The sequence below is a fragment of the Python bivittatus genome, unplaced genomic scaffold (genome assembly GCF_059951505.1).
Source record: "Python bivittatus isolate LINGU-HERP-01145 unplaced genomic scaffold, Pbiv_v1 ctg000330_np1212, whole genome shotgun sequence".
NCBI lineage: Eukaryota > Metazoa > Chordata > Lepidosauria > Squamata > Pythonidae > Python > Python bivittatus.
In genome coordinates this window covers 742,581-767,123 of record NW_028277058.1, presented here as the reverse complement: position 1 = coordinate 767,123, position 24,543 = coordinate 742,581, and the positions used below count along the sequence as shown (strand labels likewise).

The window sequence follows — 24,543 nt, the reverse complement described above, 5'->3', positions numbered from 1 at the left end:
AGGCAGCCTGGGACTGTATGGAGCTGCTGTATACAGCCCTTAGGCTGCTCACTTGTGGCATATGTCCTGATTATTTTCTATTTTTTCTCTGTGTTGTAAATCAAAAAAGAATTGGTCCTAATATATAAAAAGGCAAGGTGACGCACCAAGAACTGTACCTTAAATATACCTGAAGGATGATATACAAGTAGTCCTTGCTTAACAACCATTTGTTCAGCGACCGTTTGAAGTTATGAATGTGCTGAAAAAAGTGACCTACCTGGTGCCCGAAGTTATAGCCGTTGCAGTGCCCACGCAGTCACGTGATCAAAATTTGGGTGCTTGGCTGCCTGCCCGCACTTACGACTACAGGGGTTTTTCAACTCCCCCCACCTGCCTATCTCCCCCATGCCCTCTTGGCCCTCTGCTGCCCTGCGCTCTGCCACCCCAGCTGACGTTCGCCATCCTTTGCTCCAAAAAGCTCCTTTGCAAAAATCACCTTTGCAAAAAGCTCCTGGGTGGGGTTGGACTGGGCTTTTGCTTCACACTGCAGAAAATAAAAAAGCAGCACCCCGCTATTCCCTCTCTCTTTTGTTCCCTTCCCCTGTGGGTAGACTGGCCTGCTTCCAGGAACTTTGATCCTCTGGCTGTGATAGGTGGGTAGACCAGGCCTGCACAACCCCCTTTGGCTTGTTTTCTGCAGGTAGACTGATCCTCTTTCTTGGGAAGGCAGGTAGACCAGTCCTGCCTTTGGCCGCCAGGTAGACTGAACCAGCTATAGCTCTCTGGCAGGGCTGGACTGGACTTTTGGCTTTTTTTTGCAGTGCAAAGCAAAAGCCCAGCCCAGCCCTGCCCAGAAGCTTTTTGCAAAGGTGTGTTTTGGTGCACTGTGCTCCAGGAGCTTTTTGCAAAGTACTTTTTGGAGAAAGAAGACAGTGAAAGTCAGAGCAGGGCGGCAGGGGGCTCAGAGTGCAGGGTGGTGAGGGCAACTGTGGCTGGACTGATTGCAGCTTCCCAGGGGTGGGCCAAACAGCCCCAGAGCTGCACAATTCTGGGGCTGCTTGCCTCCCTGCAAGGCAGGGTGCAAGGATCCAGAAGGGCAGGGATGGTGGTGAGATAGGTAGGTAGTGGGAGTTGGAGGTAGTCCCTTACTTTACTGAGGCTCAGGGCTGGGAAGGACCAAGCCCGGAATGGCTTGGATTGGGGTGGGTACTCGCTTAACGAACCATGATTCTCAGTTAACAACAGCAACTGGGAGTGCCAGGATTGTGGTCATTAAGCAATGCGGTCATGTGACATCTCGCTTTATGACCACACTGCTTAGCAATGGAAATTCTGGTCCCAACTGTGGTCGTTAGCAAGGACTACCTGTATGCATGCTTGTTTCCCATCTTAACTTTTCAAAGGCTTTCTATAAAAATCATAACCAATATCATTATTTGATTATATTTTTCTTTAATACTGAACTGATTAATAAGAGGTAACGAACATAACTAAGGAAGCATCAGAACAAGTGCTTGTACCTGAAAAATAATATTCAATGAGTATGGGAAAAGAAGGAAGTTTCTGCATTACTTGGTTTCAGAAAAAAAATTCTGGAATTGGCAGTAACCAAATCAATGAATTGCAGATGTATCACTTTCTTTGGTCCATTGAGGAAGATATTATTTAATAACATTTGTATTATTTCTTTTTTAATAAATCACAAAGCAAATCTCTGTTTTTCCAGAACTCTATAGATTCTAGAGTTCTAAGAGTACAGACAAGCTATACAAAATTGAGCTTCTTAAACTAAGAAATGATTGTAATACAAGTAATGAATTTGAAGTTTTTAAAGAACAACCACCTTCAAAAACAATTGAAGCATCACAGTAAGAAAAAGGAGAAAAATGGCTTTGTAATCTTCTGGAGCTATTTAAAGCTCCAAAACAAGGACACAAATTTATAAAAGATGTGTAAGCCCTGAAAAGTAATAGTGATGCCTGTGTCTGAAACTTTGCCTGAGACAAAACTATGATGAGAAATTACTCCAAACAGAAGTACCATGTCAGTTATCACTTCTCTACAGATGTGCTTAATCAGGATAGTACTTATCAACAGGATTGGCTTCAGCACTAAAAATATTACTGAAATAAATATAAGAGATGCTGCAAAATCTGTCATCTTAAGACATATAACAGCCATGTTAAAGCCAGTTATGGTTCTGGTCTAGATACCAGGAGACTGAGTTCCAGGCCTTCCTGAGGCATGAAAACTGGCTGGGTGACTTTGAGCCAGTCTTTCTCTCTCAGCCCAACCCATCTCACAGGGATTGTTGCTGTGGGAAAAACAGGAGGCAGGAGTATTAAATATGTTTGCTATCTTGAGTTCTCCAGTTTGCTGCTGGGTCCAATTCAAGGTGCTGAGGGAGCTCCACTCCCTGATTACATCTGCCCGTCCCATCAGGTCTGGCAGAGAAGGCATGCTGCAGGTCCCACCTGCCAGGGCATTCCATTTGCCAGGTCCCAGGAGGCAGGCTTCTCTGTCATGGCCCCTGCCTTGTGGAATCTTCTCCCCCCAGAAGTGAGATTAGCCCCATCCCTCTTAACATTCCGCAAGTCCTTCAAGACCTGGCTATGTGATCAGGCCCTGGAGGTTCCAGAGGACTGGGGAGATTTTGCAAAGGCTCCCTTACTACAGTTATCATCTTCCTCTCCTGTTGTGTGTGTTTTATAGTTTTTATGGTTTTAATGATCATCTTATATGTATTTATGGGTTTTTTAATTGAGTGTTATATACCGCCCAGAGTCACTTTTTTGATCAATCAATTAATCAATAAAAATAAAATAAAAATATATAAAAAGTGGGATAAAAATCTTTCCATTTCCATACCACCTGTGCCAGATACTATTTTTTTTGGAACTTTAAATAAGAGCAGTTGACCTATCTTAAAACTTACACATTTAACAATGTAGGCTTCAGTTTGACAGATTATTTAACTGACTGACTATTCTAGGGATGTCTCCCTATACCTACCAATTTAAAAATAATCAAATGGGGGTTTACTTCTGGTTAAACATTGGTACAGAAAAGCAAATTGCTATTATGCAAATTAACAAACAACAAGCTAAGATAAAAGGATTGGGGTAGATGGCTGCATTCAATAAGCAACTGCTATATATAACATTACCTCTCTCCATTCTTTATTTCCCATCCCTTGTGTATACAAAACACAAACTGCAGAAGAGAAAAGAAACGGGTAATCAGTTTCAAAGATGTATGTAACATTTCCATTATAGACTAATATTTAAGCTATAATATTAAACAGACCTTAAAATTATATAACACAAGTATGTCTATTTAAGAGTTAATGAACTAAAATTGGTATCTGGAATTTTCAATATTTATATGTGGTGTAAAGTTTATTTGTAAAAATATATACAGATAATAATCGTATTTTTAAAAAGAGGCATCTGAGTCAGATTAATGTATAGTGAAAACACACACATTTACCAGAAATGGCAATTCCTGTTAACTTACACTGGAGTAGACAACCCACAGGCTGTATGTTTCCCCAAGGAGGAGCCCACAGAGAGACCAAAGAGCCCCTCTGCAGGTCTCACTGCAAATAGGCAACACATTTTATGTTAGAAATTTTAAACTTCAACATTTGTCTATTGCACTGGGGAAGGAGGGGGGTTGTATCCTGGCTTAGTTCACTTTTTTTTATTTTGTCCCTTACATGCCACATATGGCCAACTGTAGCTGTCAGCCAAAAAAATATTGCCTATCCCAACTTACATCACTGTTTTCAAAGTATCAGTTTAACTATTAAAAATGCAATATATTTTATGTACAACAGAAAAGGAAAGGGACTTAATAGTAAAACAGTGACTATATTAATTTTTAAGGCTGAATGTTGTATAGAATTCATGCTTCTATTGATACTATATATTTATCATTTCATCACGTACTTGGACTTCTGAAACTAAAGATTTGTCATTTGACAAGTTTCTCTATTTTTTAGCATCTTAATGATGTTATATATTAAAAATAAAAATAAGTTTCATAGTCTACTTTACCATTTTTTGAAAACAAAAGACAACATAGGCCTTGAAAAAACAGGGAAAAAAAATTCCGCATTTTTTTTTCAGGCTTTCATATCTCTAAGCTACTGACCTCATTTTTTTTTTTTTAACCCGCACTCAATCGTACTGATTCTGCGGCGACTGCCTGGACGAGTCCCTGCAGTTTTCAAGGCAAGGTGTTTCGGAAGTGGTTTGCCAGTGCCTCCTTCCTAGAGCAGAGCCCAACTCGTGAGCGCAGGAGGTGGGGTTGCCGTTGCTTCGCGCCTTTTTCAGGCGTGCATGGTTTCTGCTACCGGCAACTGCTCCCGTCTCCTTTTGCAAGGCACCGCCAGCATTTTTCCTCCCACTGAAGTGAGAGTACCCATTTATCTACTCATGTAAGTTTTCGAGCTGCTGGGTATAACTGCATTCAAATAGGTCCTGGTGTTCAATCAGCCAAGCAATGTCTGGCTTTTAAATTCATACAGTAAAATCTGAATTCAACAGTACATTTTGGGGAAGGGGTATCTGAAATTATATCAATGTAATGTACATTATTTGCATAATTATGCAATTGATTTTTAATGTAATTTATGTCAATTTGTTATTTGCACAGCTACATAATTATGCAAACAACATACACTGAAGCAAATGACATAAATTATGTCAATTGTCTGAACTGCTTTAGAAACAATAGACTTCGCCCACTATTTGGGGTGAAGTTTGAGATAAAATTCTGCCCATTACCTTTGAAGTCTGCTAAGTGGAGCTCTAAAGAACCTAAGTTTTACAATATGAAAGGCTAGCAAAGGAAGAACAAATTGCTCTGTCAATAACCAGGTTTGTATCTATCCAATTCTACTTAAAGTTATTCTGAATATTTCCCAAATTTTCCTTGGTACATCAAGCTCAAAAAATATTTAAAAACAGAATATTTTTATGCTGTTCTGTTTTTTCCTACAGATTTATAGAGCCTTCACTGAATTGAAGACACAGATGATGCCTTCAGGATGTATAGGGGAAATGTTGGGGAAGGTCAGTATTGGACTAAATATATAAGGATTTGTCCAGGATAAAGATCTGGTGTCCTGTTTGTTGTTTTACCTGCTTTATGAAGGCATTAAATAAAGATTTTTGTATTCTGTTTCTAATCACAGAAAAGCTTTGCAAGATGCTACTGTATTATTATTATACAATGAACAACCTTATGCTTATTATTTGGAAGTACAGTTGCATTACCTGCTGAGAAAACTCATACTTTATGCAGATAGTTTAAATTTTTACATTTTAATCTTTGTATTTTATTTGGGCCATAGGCTATACAAAACAAAATTGGAATTGGAGTTTGATTACTTTGTCTTCTGCCAACCCTTCTTGTGAGTTTAAAAATAAGGACACAAATATTTGTTGTATAGTATAATAAGTTTTGGGGACATTTTTTTTAACAGTACTAGGATATGGAGAAACTTACATAAGAAGTAGTATATGTCATTTTCACAATTCTGGAGTACTATAATATACATAAGAAATTATTGTTAGCTTTTCCAGCCAGTTCCCTGAATAACTCAAACTAAACAAAGATTAGCTAAACTAATCTTAGCAATACAGTCAGAACGATAAGAAAGAGACAGTAAATTCACAGCTTCATTTCTTCACTGCCTTATTCCAAAAGGGGAATATCAAAATAATACTTACTTGGATCAGATTTTGAAAATGTATCTCTATCCAAAAGGTTCCTATTAATAAAAATAAAATAAAATAAAATGATGTCTGTTAAAACATTTTCTCAATCAGTCACTAAATCAGTGCATAAAATTTAGACAGAGTCAGATAGTCAGGCATTGCAGATTTGATGTTAATCATATTGCAATCTGATTAAGCAGAGGCACTTTAACCAAATGGCACCTTCTCTACAACTGAACTCAGTTTGGCTCAAGGAAATAGGATATTCAAAGATAATTCTGAACTTGCAGAAGTTAGCACTAAGTGATCATTTATATCGGTTATTGGAAGGCTCACAGTATCTGCTTTCTAAACTGTGAGTTCAGTTTCATTGATATGTCTCAGTGTTTTACAGCCGGACCAAGGAACTGGGATGCATAGGCTCAGAGATGAGCTTTCCATCCAGATACGGATATGTCACTAGTGAGAATATGCACTGAAGAGAAACTTTCAGTAAGATTGCATGGAATTAGCCACCAGTGCAAGAGGGTTTTTGACACTGGATGGAACACAATGAAGGAGCTGTTTTACATCCATGTCCAGAGAAGCAGAATGGAAGTACCATGCCTATAAGGGCCAGAATAAAGGCAAAACACTTAAATTGCAGCTGTCATATGGCCCAGTAGTTGGAGAATGATGTGGACTCTTACTTTTGTTAATTTATATGCCTGAAGCATGTAACAATGGTAGGAAAGTGGGTACTCCTCTATTGCTGCTCCTATGAATTAGATAATGTGCAAGGGAAGAATAGAAGAACTCTGACCCAGACACTGAGGCATTGTAGGAGCTGAAGAACTTGAAATGTGTAGTGAGATCACTCAGCCCACGTACAAAATACTAAGAGCCAGTAACTTAGAAGAGAGGCCAAAATGGTGCTTGGAGGTAGAGGAATACAACAACAGGCGCCATACATTTATTTTAAAAATCTCTGAAGAGACACATGGTAAGGCACTAAACTGGTAAATGTATTTATAATGAGGGAAAAGATGCCAATAAAAGCGAATATGTGTAGCTCAGAGTTGAACTGTGGAGTCTCTGGGGTTCTCTGAGCTTGATTGTTTTGTGGAGTCCTTGGGGTTCTCTGAGCTTGGTTCTTTTCTTGCAAATGTTTCATTACCTGGCTAGGTAACATCTTCAGTGCTAAAATGGATGGGGTTTGCTCTCTATTTATATACTGTGGCATGCCTTGCCAGTGCTGGGGTGGGTGAGTTTTGTTTTGCTCCTCTGGTAGTTCCTTGATTAGCATATGTTTACTGCTTGATTGTTTGCCTAGTGGTATCTGGGTGATGATTGCTAGTGAGCTACACATATTTGCCTTTCTTGGTTGTTTTCTTGAAAATGTTTCGTTACCTGGCTAGGTAACATCTTCAGTGCTAGAATGGAATGGGGTTTGCTCTCTGTTTATATACTGTGGCATGCCCTGCCAGTGTTGGTGGGGATGGGGGTTTTGTTTTGTTTTTTTCTCTGGTAGTTCCTTGATTAGGGTATTGTTTACTGCTTGATTGTATGTCTGCTGGTGATCTTGGTGTTAATCTCTGCTTATCTGTGTGATGATTGCTGGTTCTGGTCTTTTGCTTTCCTTTCTATTGTCTCTTTTGAATAATGTGTAGATGTTGTTTATCTCTATGTGCCTGTTGATGGCTGCCTTATCTGAATAGCCCTCAGGGTCGAACCAGCCCCTCCTCTGAGGTCCTTCAGTTCTGAGGTAACCTGTGCCTGTGGGTGTACAGCGACTGACAAGATAAGTCTCCTTGCTGCCACCCGCCCCCCTTGCTATAAATCTGCTTCCCCCTTCCCCACCAGCCCTCTGGGGAACCAGGGGAAGATTGAAAGGGAAAACCTCTCCCCACCTGGGTCTGGCTAAATACAAAAAGGGAAACCAAAACAAGAACTCTGGAAGTTTGTAGCTGAGCCAGGTGACAGATATCAAGCAGGTGATAGAAGGCAAGCAGTCAGTTCCAGGACTGAGACAAAAATCAACTTTATTAAAGGTACCAAAAGAAAATAGGTTTATACACACACAACACTCAGTTTAAATATAAAAGAAAAAAAAAACCTAACACAATTCTAAGTATAGTTAAATACCTTTCAACTTTGCCTAATCCCATCATCCAGGATTCCAGCCAACTCCCTCACAAAAGACACCCAAGACTCTTCCTGCCAAAACCTGACAGAACCTCCCTTCTTTTTTTTCACTGGCCCTAGGGGGTCAGGTGACTCCCTCTGGGCACATGAGTCTGGCTTTTGATTTAAAGGGCCAACTGCTCCCGACTACAGCATCCATCTACTAAAAAGTGATAGGATGAACAATTAAGCTTTCTGTGAAAGTATGCATCCTGCAAATCCATAGACATGAGCTACATTTTTATTTTATTTACATTTATTGGCTGCCAGTGGACTCTGGGTGGCATATAAAACTAAAAAACACAAAAGCAGCGAGAAACATTAAATCAACAGGCAGCCCAGACTAAAATGCTCTGCTAACAAAACCCACAAAACAAAACAGGCCTGGGACCAAAGCCAGGTTTTCAAGGCTTTCCAAACCCCGGGAGAGAGGGTGTCATTCTTATCTCTGGGGGGATGCTGTTCTAGAGGACAGGGGCCACAACAGAGAAGCACGCTTCCTAGGTCCCACAAGATGGCAATGTTTAATGGAGGGGACCTTGAATACACCCAGTCTTCTGGAACACACTGGGCATGCAGAAACGACTGGAGATAAACAGTCTCTCAGGTATCCACACCCTATGCCATACATCCCATTTTGCAAGATGGGAAGTACAGAAGCAATCAGTATATTCCAGAAATGAGAACATCTCAAAAAATAGCAGCAAAGATCCAATATAAGCCTAAGCCTGCCATTGTTCTTGAATGGTAAAGTACTTAAAAAAGAAGGCAGGAGCACAATCCTCAGAAATGATGTTCTCAGTAACCCCTTTTTACAGAAAGAGAGAGATTTGCTGACATAACTCTAGAGATATAGTAGAAGTAACAGAATGATTTGATGTGAGATTAGTTCCAGAACTCAGTATGGTTTCCCTGCAGAAGAATCAGCAGAATCCAATGTCATTACATCATGGAAGTCAACGTCCTTGAAAACAAGCCAGGTAGAAGGTCTACAACTTTACTGTGCTAGCCATGTAGGCAGAGCAACCCCTCAGCTACAGAATGGTATAGTCTTTCCATTTAAGGTTGGTGGACTTTAGTCAAGATGAGTGGGACTCCAGGTAGGAGTTAAGACCACAATTGGGACCAGAATGTTGGTCACTAAGCGATGGGGTCATTAAGTGAGGCATCACATGACTGCACCCAATTTTACCTTTTTTGCCACAGTCATTAAGCAAATCATGTAATTGTTAAGCAAATCACATGCTTGTTAAGCGAATCTGGCTTCCCCCATTGATTTTGCTTGTCAGAAGCCAGCTGGGAAGGTCACAAATGGCAATCATGTGACCCTGGGATGCTGCAACCATCGTAAATATATGCCAGTTGCCAAGAGCCTGAAATTTGATCACATGACCACAAGGATGCTGCGATGGTCATAAGTGCAAGGACTGGTTGTAAGTCACTTTTTTCAGTTATGTTGTAACTTCAAACAGTCACTAAACAAATTGTTGTAAATCAGGGACTACCTATATAGACTGTTGTGAAGTTGTGAAATGAAGTTGTGAAATGAAACAGCTACTGCAGCTCATATGCATGCTATGCATGAAGCTTCAGAACCCCACCCTGGGTATCACCAGTCTTACTGTGAATTAATCTGTCCTTTCTGAAAAGAAGTTCTTCAATTCTGGCTGTAACCTCCAGTGTCAGTTCAATGTAGGCATAATAGCTCACGGCAATGGAAGACAACGTAACCTTGACCGTCAAGTCAGCAGCATGATGAGTCTTAAAATTCCTAAGCATATTCTGGCAAGTAAATATCACTGAACTTGCTGTCATGTTTAAATCTAAAGGCTGGGCTCAGCATATATGTATATGAGCATATAAACACTCGCGCCATACTTTTCATGGTTCCATAAAATTATTTTTAATCTCCCATCTTTTCGACTTCTTAGGGTATCTTTTCATTCTTGTAGAATTATTTTTGCATATTTCATTTTTTATCCCATAAGTCTTCCAGTAAATTTATGGTAGGTTTTATGGATAGTACCATTCTATTTTTTTCTTACAGCAGCATTATAAGATATGCAAGGTTAAGATTTCGTTCATCAAGCTTCATGGCTCAGTGGAGTAAAAACTATTATTTCACTCTGACTTATGATCAAATTTCAGTTTAAGAGAGTAAGATGGTAATAATTAATTAATTAACTAGCTTTGTATACCATCTCAAACCTAAACTTTAGGTGGTTTATGATTCTGGAAGAGTAAACTCACTACCTGCATTTTTTCCTTCCTGGGATCCAGAGTTTTGGTCCTACCTGGGAAGGAGGGTTAAAACAGCCCTGCCTCTCCTTAATTGGAGAGTTTGTTTTATAAAAAGGGAACTGAAATCCAGCATGTATGTGGGTGTGTCAAGAAAGGAGTTAAGCCAGGAAGACAGCAGAGACTTGGGAAATAGAAACCAACCTAAAGCTGAGCACCTAAAAGGAAAGATTTAAAGAGCTAAGAAATAGTTAAGATAAGAAAACATAGTGCTACAGACATAGGAATAGGAACATAGAAATAGAACATATAGAAATAGTTGTAAACTTATAGTAATATGAAGATAGTAGAATAAGATAGTTTAATTTTGTACAATAAAACAGTTTTATGTGGGAAAAACAAATCCAGCCTTTGTGTCTGTGTTCTGTACCATATTAAGAAAAGCCCTAACAAATGGTGTCAGGAGTGGGATATGGTACAGTATCCAGACATAGAGAATAAAAGGCTTGCATTAAAAAGAGAAAGGGTGATCTTGCTCCTGAGGGAAGAGACTGGGAGACAAAGGGTTAGAGCTTTAGAGGCAAGTAGAGGTATACTGGCACATGACTCATCCACGTACTAGAGCTTACATAAGACAGCTTGAAATGGAGAAAGAGGGTGAACCGGAATCTGTGGAGGGAGAGGCCAACCCTGAAAGTAAACCAGACCCATCTGAAGCCCTGATAGGTATTATGAGTGAGATCTTTGAGGCAACAAGGAGAGAAAAATGATGGCTAAAAGAAAGGAGGAAGGGCGAAGGAAAGCTCTCAGAAAAGAGGAGGAAGATAGTTTATGGAGGGAAACCGAGCAAAGAAACCGCTTAGAGAAAGAAAGACTGGAAAGGGAGATCTGAAGAGAGGAGTTCAAGGAGCTTATATTGCTTCTTAAAGGAACATAGTCACGTGGTAGAGAAACACCAGTATCTCCAAATCCATTTTCTGGGGTAGCAAGGGAGGGACCCCATGAGATACGCATTCCAAAACTCACAGATATTGAATCATTTTTTGTTATGTTTGAGAGAGTTACTATAGCTTGTAAATGGCCAGAGGAAGAGCATCTTGCCTGACTGGAAAAGCACTTAGGACTTATACCAATTTACCAGCACAGGAAGTAACAGACTACAAGAGTAAAAAGTTATTTTGTATATTGTATTTTGAAGTGACACAATATAAAAAAACAGCAAAGATTTTGTGAATATCTTTACAATTCTCAGGAAGGAGTAAGGGAATTGTGGGCTTATCTAGCTGGTCTAGGAAGAAAGTGGCTTAGGCTGATGAATTAATTGAGAAGGAAATCTTGGATAAAGTCCTTGAGAATTCTTCTAGGTGTTACCCCCTGCTGTACATTTTGGGGTAAAAAAAACATCACCCAGAGACAGGAGCAAATGCTGTGTCCTTAGCAGAAAATTAGTTAGTAGCCCAAAAAGCAGAGGACATTAGAAAGGGTAAAAGAGACAATGAGAAAGGCCTTAAGAAAAGTGGACCTGTAAACATTTCCATTATGAGAGAAAAGAATGGAGTAGCTAAGGAGAGAAATCACATGGCTCTACCCAGATTAAAGGACAAAGTTGGGCTGACAGAGTCAAAACGGTGTTATAAATGTGGTTAAACCTGGATACTTACCAGGGACTGTAAGACACAATCTCTACAAAGTTCCAGCTCAGATGCTTTGCAAGAACCTCTACGAAAGGAGATGATAGTTCCAGCAAAAATAAATGGGAGAAGAGTGATTGGTCTTATAAATACAGGCAGTAGGCAGACCTTAGTGCACCTTTATTTGGTAAAGGGAGACCCTAGCATAGGTAAAGAGAGGCTGACAAGTGTGTATGGGAGAACTCAAAAAGTGCCCATAGTGAAAGCCCAAATACAAGTAAAAGGAATTAAAAAGACACTCTTGGTAGGGATTGTACCAAAACTCCCCTTTCATCTTCTCACTGGGATTGATTTTCCTAGGTATTGGGAGTTAATTAAAGAACCAGAGGATAAGATGCAGGAGGTGGTTAGAATCACTACAAAAGCCCAAGCCAAGAGACAGGCAAAGGTAGTAGAGGAAGAGGTACTTCCTTCACATCCCGATTTAATAGGAAGCCCTGGATTTCCTCGAAAAGAAAGGAAACTGCGTAAGGCAGATACACATAGAGGTCAATTAATAGGGAATTTATCTCTCCCTTGGGAAATAGATATTAGCCCAATACAAAAAGAGGACCCTGCATTGAAAGGCTGTTGGAAAAGAACTAAGGAGAAAGGAAAGGATTGGGAGAAACAACCCATATTTGAAGAAAGAAATGTAATATTATATCGGGTTAGAGCATATCCATTATCTAAAGAAAAATTTGAACAAATAGTGATGCCTTAAAAGTACAGAGAACAAATTATTTAATTAGCTCATGAGAATCTCTGATCAGGACATTTAGGCAGGGGTAGGACATTATATAGGATCCCAGAGAAGTTCTACTGGCCAGGCATAGCTAGAGATAGCAATTATCACTGTAAATCATGTCCAGAGTGCCACAGGATAGAGCACCATCAGTGAGAATCCCTGTAGTACAAAAGTAGTACATTTACAAAAGTTGCAATGGATATTGTGGGGCGACTCTCCAAGACAAGCCAAGGACATCAATATATTCTTGTCCTATATGATTATGCAATCCGATACCCTGAAGCAGAACCTCTTAGGACAACCACAGCCAGAAGGATTGCAGAAGAGTTAGTTAAAATCTTTAGAAGGATAGGAATACCCCAAACTATTTTAACAGATCAGAGTACAAACTTCCAATCAGCTTTCTTAAAACAACTTTATGAGAATCTGGGGATAAAGGGGGTACAAACTACCCCATATCATCCTCAAGCTAATGGATTAGTGGAGAAAATTAATAAAACCCTTAAAACCATGTTAAGTATGCTAGTGAAGATCCAAGGCATTGGGATACATGATTGTCCTATCTGGTGTTTGCCTATATGGAGGTACCTCAAGCATCAACAGGGTTTAGCCAATTTGACCTGGTATATGGCAGACAACCTAGAGGGATATTGGATATAATTACAGAAGGCTGGAGTAAAGAAGTAAAAGGCCCAAAGAACATAGTGGAATATATTTTGGAACAAAGGAAGAAATTGCAGAAACTAGCTTACTTAGCTCAAGACAATACAGCTTTAGCACAGATAACCCAGAAAACATGGTAAGGTAAAAGAGCAAGGATAAACATTGTAAAAGAGAGAGACTAAATTTTACTTCTGCCAAGCACAGAATGTAAACTGCAAGCGAAATGGCAGGGACCCTACAGAATAGTAAAAAAAAACAGGACCTGTAGATTATCAAGTGGATCTAGGTGGAGGAAAGAAAGAAATATACCATGTAAACATTTTATGAAAATTGGATAGAGTACCCAATCCTACCTTGGTGGTTTCAACAGAACCCAACCAAGAAAGCCTAGACCAAGAATATAAGAAAGGAGAAGTGGATGCAAATCCTGAGTTAACTTTCACTCCAGAAGGAAGATTTAAAGGAGTTTCTAGAATTTTTTCAGGAAGTGTTTACTAACAGACCTGATACAATTAACCTGATGGAGCACAGGATAGATACAGGATATTCTTGTCCCATTAGGCAAAGACCCTATACAGAATGTTTGAGATCCATCATAAAGGGGGAGATAGATTACAGTACAAAACACACTATACAATCCACTTAGTTCTACTCAGCTTTTTGCAGTTTGGTGGCCCATTCCTTACTTGGTAAACATTTATTTCTACTGTTGGGCTTTTAAATAGTGATAATTTTAATAATGTATTACAAATAAGTCACCTCCAAGATATCCATAACATAGTCTGAAAGCTACACAACTTTTGGTCATTTAAATAAAGTGTAAGATTTACACTTTATTTAACGTAAGTGTAAGATTTAATCTTCACAAATCTATGATATAAACTTTGGGGGGGGGAACCCTAATATTTAAAGCTTTCCTGCCTAAGCATTAGAAGAATAATCTTATTCTCTACAGACCCTAATGTGACAATTTATATGCAGCTGCATTCAACATGCAGCAATCAATACATTCTTCTCTTTCTTCAAATACACAGTTACACTGGATGAAAAATGCTCATGTTCTAATACCACAAAATTTGCTCTGGCTATGTCTACTTAGCAGAGACTTGTTTTCTAGATAACTATCCCAAATGTATCACTGAGATTTAGCAATTTAAAAAAAATTGTTAGTATTCTCCCCCTTTTTAGTAGAACCAATAAATGTTGCTGAATATATCAGTGTTGCAGTTACTGAAGATCCACTATGAGATTACCATAATAATTCCATTACCTGTACACTTAAAATGTGTAATGTTTCATCCCATTCAATCACATTATAGCTTTCTCTATGGCTGGATCATATTATTTTCTTTCTGTTCAAAGAAAAAGGACAATCTTCTCAAAGGGATAAAGCTTTAGGAATGGGAAAGGATTGCATCTCTTGATGAAGAGATGAGACTTAATAAGATGGATTTGGTCTGTGAAGGGGTGTTTCCCATCCCAGTTGTAAAGCTAATAACATTTGCTGATTTATTTTCCTTTTTAAAATCAGTCTGCTGTCCTTTATAATCAGGGTTTCCCAAGTTAAAATACATCAACAAGTATTGCTAAGTACTGATGATGACAAATAGGAAAAAAAAATAGAAGGAACATAATGGTAGGTGGAAGAGTTATGAAGACAGTGAACTTTGTTGTAAGGGCATTACAAAAATTACTCAAGAAAAAAAGAGCTAATCTGGAGTCCCATAAAAGGTATAATCTTCATTCTATTGCATCCATACACTGATTGTTACCTTCCTGCCTTCCAATCAGTCATATTTATTTCAGTTTTTTAGTTACATCAAATTTTAGTACTAGAGCTAAGCTATTTAATCAGTATGTTTATTTAATGTTTTCAAATAATCACTTTCATGAATGGGTAGAAATTATTAGACACTTTGAACAATGGTTCTTTCACTTGCTAGTCAACACTTCACTGTAGGAGCTTGTTCGGAGTAGTAAGCTTCCTCTGATGAAATATTTTCATTGTTACTAAAAAATGAAGTTGAAAAAGCAATAAATAAACAAACAAATAAATAAAATATATTTAAGTTTCATTCTACAGGAGTATAGACCATAAGAACCTAGAACTATTTTAAATATTACCTGTTTATTTTCATATACAATGCAGACTTTGTGCCTGTGTGTTCTATTCAGAAACCTTCTATGGCTGAGAATAACATTTGTGGGAAGCCTTCCTCTACTATCTGTATGTTTCCAGATCATGGCTCTTGCTTTTTCTCTCAGTTCCCTGAGGCTGCTATTACAGCTTAAGAAACAAAGAATACCACCAGGGAAAGGCTGTTGCATGAGGGGTGTTATATGAATACATCTCATAAAACATTGGCCTATGCATGGAAATCCATATATTTTATTATACAAAAACAATAGCCTAAGATCATGTAAATGCTTTATAGCTACTTGGGGATGAAGGTAAGTAAGGTTCCCACTGGGCAGAAATGATGGTCATTAGGAAGGCTACTTTGAAAGTGTCTAAGAGATTAGAACTTGTAAAAGGCGGAAAGGATTTAGATTAAAAGGATAACAGATTAAATTCCCCAAAAGGGGTGGTAGCTTCTCTAAAGGATAGCTTTTCACAGATATCTTAAAAACTCTTCACAAGAAGTGAGAAAAAATGTATATTCAACAGCTATTCAACTCAAAGAGAGAGCTGCCAAATTTATTCCTGAGTGATAAAGTGAAACTTTGCAACTTCACTGAAAGAGGACAAACTGATAAACAATATGCAACAGATATACAATCTAATGCATATAAACTGCAAGAAAGAAAAATAAGAAAAATAAGACCATTCAATATAATAAAGACAAGATAAAATCCATGCCAGGGATTTCTCAGTGTCAGTTTGTGACTTCATGGCTTTTATGTGAACCTAGTACATTATTCACAAGTCACATTCTTAATGAATTATTTATTATTTATTTATTTATTTATTTATTTATTATTTATTTATTATTAAACTTATGGCATTTATACAATAATTTGCTATGTCAAAAGTATACAGAAATATGGATATCTCTAGATCTAATTTCAGCCTCTCTGACACATCTCTAAAAGTTAAATCTGAACAGGGCTGAATGCATTATACATACACATATACATCAGTGAGTATACATGAGCAGTAAGGCAGGGTAAAATACACATGTACAGCTTGCCATTTTACTTAAGAATTATTATTTTTTCTATTAACATTTCATTCATGAACTGAATTTTCAGTGGGGGAACAAATTCAGTGAGTTTGTCATAGTCCCTTAGTGGTCAGGATGCTTTCCCTCTACTGAAATAATGAATTCTCACATCTTTTTTTCAAATGTACAAAGCATTCTAGAGCAGAGAGCTCAATATAATTTACACAAAACCTGAGCTGTGACAGACTGATTTGATTTTCAACTGAAAATGAGAATACAAAACTGAAAGTCACAAATATTATGTGAAGTCATACAATAGTCATAAATATACTTGATAGATTAAGGGCTGGCACTGAAACCTAGCATGTTGAGCCTAGCACCAGGCAAAGCATATTAGTGTTGCCTCAGGCAGCCTTCAGCTTTGTAGTGTGTAACTGATTATTTCAATAGAGCACATAAAGACATTATAATGGCCAGCCTGCATACTGAATAAGCAATAAAAAGAATTCAACAAGGAAGTCTTCCAAATTATTGTGAGAAGGACACATGTTAAAAGAATGTTAACTTATAACACAACAGTGAATGAATGAATGAATGAATGAATGTGAATGAAATGGAGTCAAACTATTTATGATACAGAATTATACACATATAAATAAATATCAATCACATTAAACAATTAAAAACAGCAATTTAACTGCAAAAGAGAGCATAATAGGTTAAACAGTCTAGCCATCTCATCTGAGAGCAAGTCTTAGTCTTTCATTATAAAATGTTATCTATATTTGATGTTAAGGTGAAATCTTAATGTATTTTAGGACTGCACAAGCCACCTAAACTTTAGATGTTTACATGGACATTTTCATCTAGTATTCTTGGCAACAATAAAGAAGTGGTTTGTCATTGACTTTTCTTTTTTTTACTTCCCAGTCTAATCTACAGTTCTGGGGACTAAGAACTGTTTGCAAACAAAGGTACAGCTGCTCCTACAAAGAGAGTATTAGTAAATGACAAATAAACCGCTGGACAAAGTTGAATATTTAACAATAAGTAGAGAATCATGCACAGGCATAGTGCACCAATAAACATAACTTGATTTCTGCAATCATACAGAAAACTACTCTGGAAATTTCCTCCTCTACTTTCGCCCTTGAAACTTGATTCAACTACAGTACATGAAAAACCAAGAAATGGTCATTGTCCAACATTCCATACAATCTTTTGACTTTACTTCACTGTGGTATCATTCTGCCTCCTGTGTTCTAAACGTTTAGGCAAAACATTTCCTCCCAGGAAATCAAGATATGGGTACAACAGTGTTTATCTTTCTACCTAATGCAAAAATGCTTTAACGCTCCTGGAGCATATTTCACATCTCCTTTTTTGAGAGAGACTTGCTAAAAATCCTGATAGACACTTTGCTAATAAGGTGCATTAGTGAAAACTAAAAAGATCTAAACGTCAGAGTGTGTATAAAACACTCTGAATGGTTGAAACATGTAATAAGCATGCAAATTATTGTTTCCACCATGTATGTTTATGCATCACACAACTTACAAATCTGAAAGAAAAGTTTCCAATAATTTTTCTAATAAAAACCTTATGCAGTGATAATGAGAGGGCCAGTGTGGCATAGTAGTTAAGATGAATGAACTGCCATTGGGAAGACCTAAGTCAAGCACATTCTCAGCGATAAAAGCTCAACGGGAGATTTCGGGCCAGTCACTTTCTCTCAGCCCAAATCTTCACAGGGCTGTTGTATGGAAAAATGGGAGGAAGGAGCACTATGTATACCAACTTGAGCTCCTGAATGAAAAACAGGATATAAATCTGTTAAGTAAATAAATACACACGCTGGTCTTGAATGTACACAGAATGTATGATTAGAAACTTGAGGACAGAAAAAAAAATATTGAGAAAGAAACCCTCATTTTTCTACAAGGACTTTCTTTTTCTGAAAATTGAAAAAAATATTGAGACATTTCCTAAAGTTTTAAGTTATGCATAATGTGACAAAACTATTCACATATTACTACCCAGCCTGTATTCCAAAAATAATTTCTAAACTCTTTATTATCAGAGGACTTGTATATAAGATTTTTTTCTTCAGAGTTTCAGTGTCATTATGAGTTTATAAACAAATATTATATATTGCAAGCTGCATAGTAGTACTCTCAAATGCAAAGACAAGAATGTATTTCTTCCTCCAGGAGGCACTGACGTTCAAGGTCTTCTGATCTAAGGCAGAGTGAGCAACACATGGCCTCCATGTACCCTGTACATCAGCACCTAAAGATGAGCACCAAATTTAGTAAGAAATTACTTAATTTATCTTGTATGCCACACAGAATTGCTTTGAGTTGGACAGCCTATAAATTTGATTTATAAATAAATATATTTTGGTGCTGCAATATTTGGGGATTTATTCAAAATTTAAGATGGTAATGGAAACAGGAGGCCATGGCCTCCTATTCTCACCATTAACAGTCATTTTTCAATCAATTTTTGCCTGGCGGGGTTACTGGTGGGAATGAAGCAAAGAGTCTCTATGTATCAAACTTGATTAATCCCTTCACCTAATTAACCCCTTCCAAACCTTAAAGCAATCCCTACCAAAAGGTAATTAAGGGCTGTTTTTCAGATTTAGGGACATTATGCAGGAGTTTGTCTTTCAGGTTTCCTGCACTAATTCCCACCATGTCTCCAAATATCTCCAAAATAGAAAAGGTCAAAAATATTCAGCTATATTCTTTCCAATGATGCTGCCACATCACCAGATTACTTCCAGTCATCCTTTAGAAGTTTAGGAGGTTGAATTGAGGTTCCTGTTCCCTTAAAAGCTGCCCACTCTAATGTAGAGTTTGGTGGATGTTTCCTGTTGTATGGTACCCTTTAAGCCAGTGATTCTCAACCTTTTTGAAGCTGCCGCCCCCCTAAGGAGTGGGAAATTTTTCAACGCCCCCCTTTGTGAAAATCCTGTAATTTAGGGTATGGGGGGGGAGTTACTGAATTATAAAAGGCAAAAATTTTAAGTAATTTTTTTCAGTAGACTTACACACCAAATTTGTTCGATTTAACTCAATACTTTTGCCCTGGAAGGTAATTGCATTCCTTTTATTAAAATTAAAATGACTAATGCAAAAAAAATGCTTAAATGCTCTTTTATGTAAATACGTTTATTTCAAAATGCTGTAAATATGTTTAATTTTTTTATGCTTGTTTTTTTAATTTTTTAAATTTAAAATTTTATTTTTTTTATTTTTTTTGCAAATGCTTTTTTAATGTTTAAAAATTCTTTATTCTTAATTAGATAATTAAAAAAACAGCAAAAAAATACGCTAAAATTTTTTTTGATGATAGTCCACAGTCCTGGGTAGAGGCAATTGATGTTACTTTGAAGCCAAAATTCTGTGAGACTATCACCATTCTGGAAGCTGGCTTTCAAAGTTTCATTAGTTTCTCAAAATTAATAATTCACGACCACGATAAAGAACTAATAAGCGCACTTACCTAGCCGACTGGCCAAATAAACAATGAAAGTAAATCGAAACTGAGGGGAAAAAACAGAAATGAAGCGAACGAAAAGCAACTCAAGAAACACGGGTCAAATCAAACATTCATATTGAAAGGACGCTCAACGCACGCACTGCGATTAATCGCACGGGAAGACAGCTGACGCACGCGCTGTGCTGGTTGGGATCGGAGAAGAATCGTAGTGTCGAGTTCTTCAAGGTCAGCCTACCTAGAATACAAATTTGTCTCACCATTCTTAGAAGTGCGTGAGGGCAGCCGTCACGTAAGTTCGTTTTATTGCTGGTACAAATGGTGTAAACCGGATAATCGATTTAATACATTTTTTTGGGAGTTTTAAAATTAAGTTCAAATGCCAAAACATGCTCATCGCCCCTCTACCGCCCAAAACATGCCCACCGCCCCCCTACCGCCCAAAACAAGTTCACCGCCCCTCAGCATCCTCCCACCGCCCCCCGGGGGGCGGTACCGCCCCCGTTGAGAACCAATGCTTTAAGCACTATGAAGGTAGACATTGGCCATAGCGCTCATTCATTATAGTGAAATATATCTCAATAAACAAACTAAGTTATATATAATAAATTTTATAAAGTAAGAGACTTATGTTAATTTTTTAGAAGAGGCTAAAAGAGAATGTGCATATATTTTATTTCTCTCAATATTTCAGAGGCTTTTTTGTTGTTGTTCAAAAAGTTCCACAAATTTTACATCTCTATTTCCAGGCTATTTTTAATTTTATGTAAGGTTCTGATTAGCTTCCAGACACTATTCTCCCCTCCTGTTTCCAAGGCTAACTGCCAAGTACAGTATCATGCACTGTTCTGTGTGTGTATGCATATATCTACAATAATCCTTGTGAAGCAGTAAGGTTTTGTCCTAAACAATTACTGTACTTCATGATATCTCTGAGTGTGTGCAAAATGCTTGATATACCAGCAAACCAATCTTGCTTATCAAAGGAGACTTTTCCAAGCTTATTTGCCATACAGAGGGGGAAGGAATGGGGTATTACAACATGTATGAAAGATTGATTAGTCACTTAGTAACTCTTTGGAACCCCCTCACCCACATGCACACACCCAATGCACAGCAATGGGTCAAAAACTGTCTTTGGCACCAGTGGAAAAAATATTATAAACTGAATGGTCATGGTGGGGTATTTAAGAAGGATTACTGTCACACGAAGGATAGCATTAGCCCTGACATCACATCTACACTCTCTGAATATACCCATTCACAACAAGCTTAAAAAACAGTTTTCTAACATACTTTTTCTACTTAAACTTAATTGCCACACAGGTGGATTCTGAAAGTTCTACCATGCAGAGAAAGAAGGGTTCTTTTCCACCTTCTAAAAACCACCTCCTTCATAGTAACAATCTTTTAGGCACAACCAAAATCTGCTTTGGAGGATCCCACAATCTTTCAAAGCAGATTTGGAAACCATGGAAGCCTGGGATGCGGGGGGGGGGGGGGAATAACTGACTTACAGTTTTTGATGTAACTCAAGTGCTAATAGATCAAACAGATTAAATATTTCCCAAAGTATACACGTCATCACCTTCAGTATCCCTAACAATGGATTCCATACACAAAAAGCACAAAAGCAAAGAAAGTGCAGTACTATATATGTACAGCCTTTTCTTGGAGGAAGAACAGGAATAAGAAATCTAAGCCAGACAATAAAAATAAACAAATGATAGATGCTTTTAAAGGGCATCACATTTTGATCTGAGAAGGCTGCCATGAAAAGTATCACATAATTTTTCTGCATCCTCCAAACTGGTGCTGGTTTGCTACATCAGTCTGTTTCTAATATTCTATATTAGCATGTGTTCCATCATATTTTAAGTATATGTAAACAACATTTACTAGAACGTTTGTTACTGGAACGTTTATTATAGCCATTAAGAGTGAAATATCCATTCAAATTCTTCTAGACCAGTTTTTATGCATTAAAGGAAATTGTCTCCAATGTGGAAATACCTTCATAGTGAACAGCTTAATCAATATCACATAGGCTTGAATATAAAATTTCTGTATCAGTGTACTCTGTTCAACAGTATTCTTCCATTTGTAGCTACCACAAATTCCTCCAATTTCCCCAAACATTTGGAGGAAGTTATATATCTACAATGAAAGAATGGCAGGAAATTAACTGCTATGACAATAAAATCTGATTTCAGACCTTTACCAAAATCTGGATTGAGTCACAATTTCCTAACATCACTAACTGGTTGCTGCATTTCCTTGCATATGCAAAAGAACCCCACCTGACTATTGATGTTGCAAACAGCAGAGAATTGTTATTCTATGTGTCTACTCCAAAATTAAACTGTACAAAAAGCAATATTACAAAGTATTCTGGAATGAGGAAAGACAATTCCATTCCCATCTAATTTTATTCATAATGAAGGCCTCTGAAAATGAGGTAACCCTCCCAGCATAACATTTCAAAAGAATGGGACAAGCCAAGCCAGTCTTAAGACAAAAATAATTCTGAAGGTCTTTTCTCTAAATTTTACAGCATCAGTACTGTAGTTACAACCTAATTTTCTTCCTTTGGCTGCTAGCTGTAACAGACATATGTTATAATTTTTATTAGAACTCCGGGACATGGAAATCTTAAATTTCCTAATGAAATATGAAAAGAAACTATATTAAAAAAATGGATGCTATTTTCATAATGCACAATATCAATTTTAATTTTCTCTTCTCCATTAATCACCAAGATAAAAACAGTATTTTGAAAAGCCCAGTACTGGATTGCAGGAAGAAACAGAGTGGAATTGAAACAAATCAGGTTGAATTACCCATTTCCTAATAACAGAATTTCAAACAATTATCTTGAGGATAAATCTAAGAAGAAGAAAAATGTTTCCACAGGAAAATCTGAATACACAATATTGTATTATTTGTATGTTTGCCCAGAGGTAACGGTCAACATTTTCCATTCATTTGCTTCCTGTAACAATAATAATATGGGGTTTATAATAAAAGGGGCTTTTATACCCACTGCATGTTTTAAAGAATACAAGGCAGCATACTATACCAGAAAAACACCCATACAGGTGGAAGTTACAGGTACCAACAAATCTGGTCAAGAGAGTGAGAGGGGGGAAGAAAATGTGCATTTGCATCAGCATTGTAGAGCTGAAGAAATTTAACAACTTTTCAGCATGGAGGAAATCAAACCCTTGCTGGATGTCGAAGAAGGAATCCTAAGCAGAGTCTGATGCCAGAAACATTTCCTACCTCCAATACCAGAATCAAGTCAAAGAGTTTTTTTACATTGTTGCTCTCAAGACCATTTTTTTTCCTCCACCCTCCCGTTCTTTTTTCCTCCTATCTCTCCACTGGGTGTTTTAATGGTCTTGATAATTCATGTGGTCGTTTGAGAGACCTGAAGCACAGGCAACCTAATCCACAAGTTCCTGCTGTGAGCTGCCTGGCGGGTGTGCGTCACAGCACCCACCCTCTTCCCCGGATTGTACAACCCGGGCATTTCACACCCCACGAACTTTCACCAGATGTGGGGGAGGGAGGGACCAGAGCCAGCCCCGAGCGCTCTCGGCGGGTCACAAAACCACTCACACACAGAAAAGCCTGTGACGACGATCTCCCTCACCCAACCCACCAGGGAGGATGGGGTGGCCCACGTCCGGCTGTTCACCCGTGGGGTTTAGGAGATCCCACATCCAGCAGGAACTGGGCGGGAAGAAATACGCCCCGATTCCGATGGCTGCGACCCTCCCAAGCGGGCAGCCACGCGGAGCAGGTTTTCAGTTCACACGTTCGCTCGCCCGCCCACAGCCCTCCAAAAGGTTTGGTTGGTCCGCTGCCGCCACCCTCTTCCGACCCTTCTGCCCCGTCCAGGAGCGGGAAGCGCCTTCGCCACAAATCAGAGAAAGCCGCCGCGCGGCACCGCCTTTCCTCTCCCCAGCCTCACCTGCAAGACACGGAGATCTCCACCCGAGTGGCCGGGACGTTGGCGCTGACCGGGTTAAAATCCCCCACGGACGCCATATTCCCGTATCGCTCCAGCTTGGGCAGCTGCCCCAACAGTTTTTCCGGACCGAACATGTGGGGCCAAAGGCGGGGCGAGGCAGAGGGGGAAGAGGTGGCGCTAACGGAATTTAGCGGGCAGGCACGGAGCGCGCGAGGGGCGGGGGCACAGAGCGGGCGAGCGGAGCGGCTGCCGAGTCGCGCGGGCTACAAATACCGAACGCGGACTGCCTGGAAGGGGCGGCGGGCGCGAGGGACGGGATGGGTTCTGACGTCACCGCCTTCGGGAGGCGCGCGTGACGCCCCCCTCCCTTGGGTAGCCGGGCGGAGGGGTCTCTCATTTGGCGCCCAGGATGTGGCGCGAAGACAGTTCTGCTTCTTTTTCCTCACGGAGGCGGGGGAGGACGGGGGAGGGAATCTCCAGATGAGCGGGGACGCGCGTTTCCCGTAAAGTTCATGTGTATTTCTAGTACGTGGCAGACGAGAACCAGCGGAGGGACTTGACACTTAGGGAAAGTTTTTTAAAGAGACCAGGAAACCAGCGGCGCATTAACAAGCCTGTCAACCCATCCCCACGTTGCTGCTTTCATTAAGGCTACTGGACACGGTCCCCTGGAAGAGAACATTCACGAGACCCCCCTCCCCCACCTCGG

The 24,543-nt window shown here is 38.9% G+C and overlaps 1 protein-coding gene across 3 annotated transcripts in view; it reads right to left on the bottom strand.

Moving 5' to 3' along the window:
* Positions 1-24,120, bottom strand: part of CPNE8 (copine 8) — a 75,048-nt gene extending 50,928 nt beyond the window's left edge. For all 3 annotated transcript variants that reach the window (XM_088141627.1, XM_088141628.1, XM_088141629.1), the window contains exons 1-3: positions 23,835-24,120; positions 5,721-5,761; positions 3,149-3,195 (exon numbers count right to left, since the gene is read on the bottom strand). In XM_088141627.1, the coding sequence (XP_087997753.1) occupies positions 3,149-3,195; positions 5,721-5,761; positions 23,835-23,968 (222 nt within the window). In that variant the 5' untranslated portion in view covers positions 23,969-24,120. The remainder of the gene's footprint in view (positions 1-3,148; positions 3,196-5,720; positions 5,762-23,834) is intronic.
* Positions 24,121-24,543: the final 423 nt, after the last annotated feature.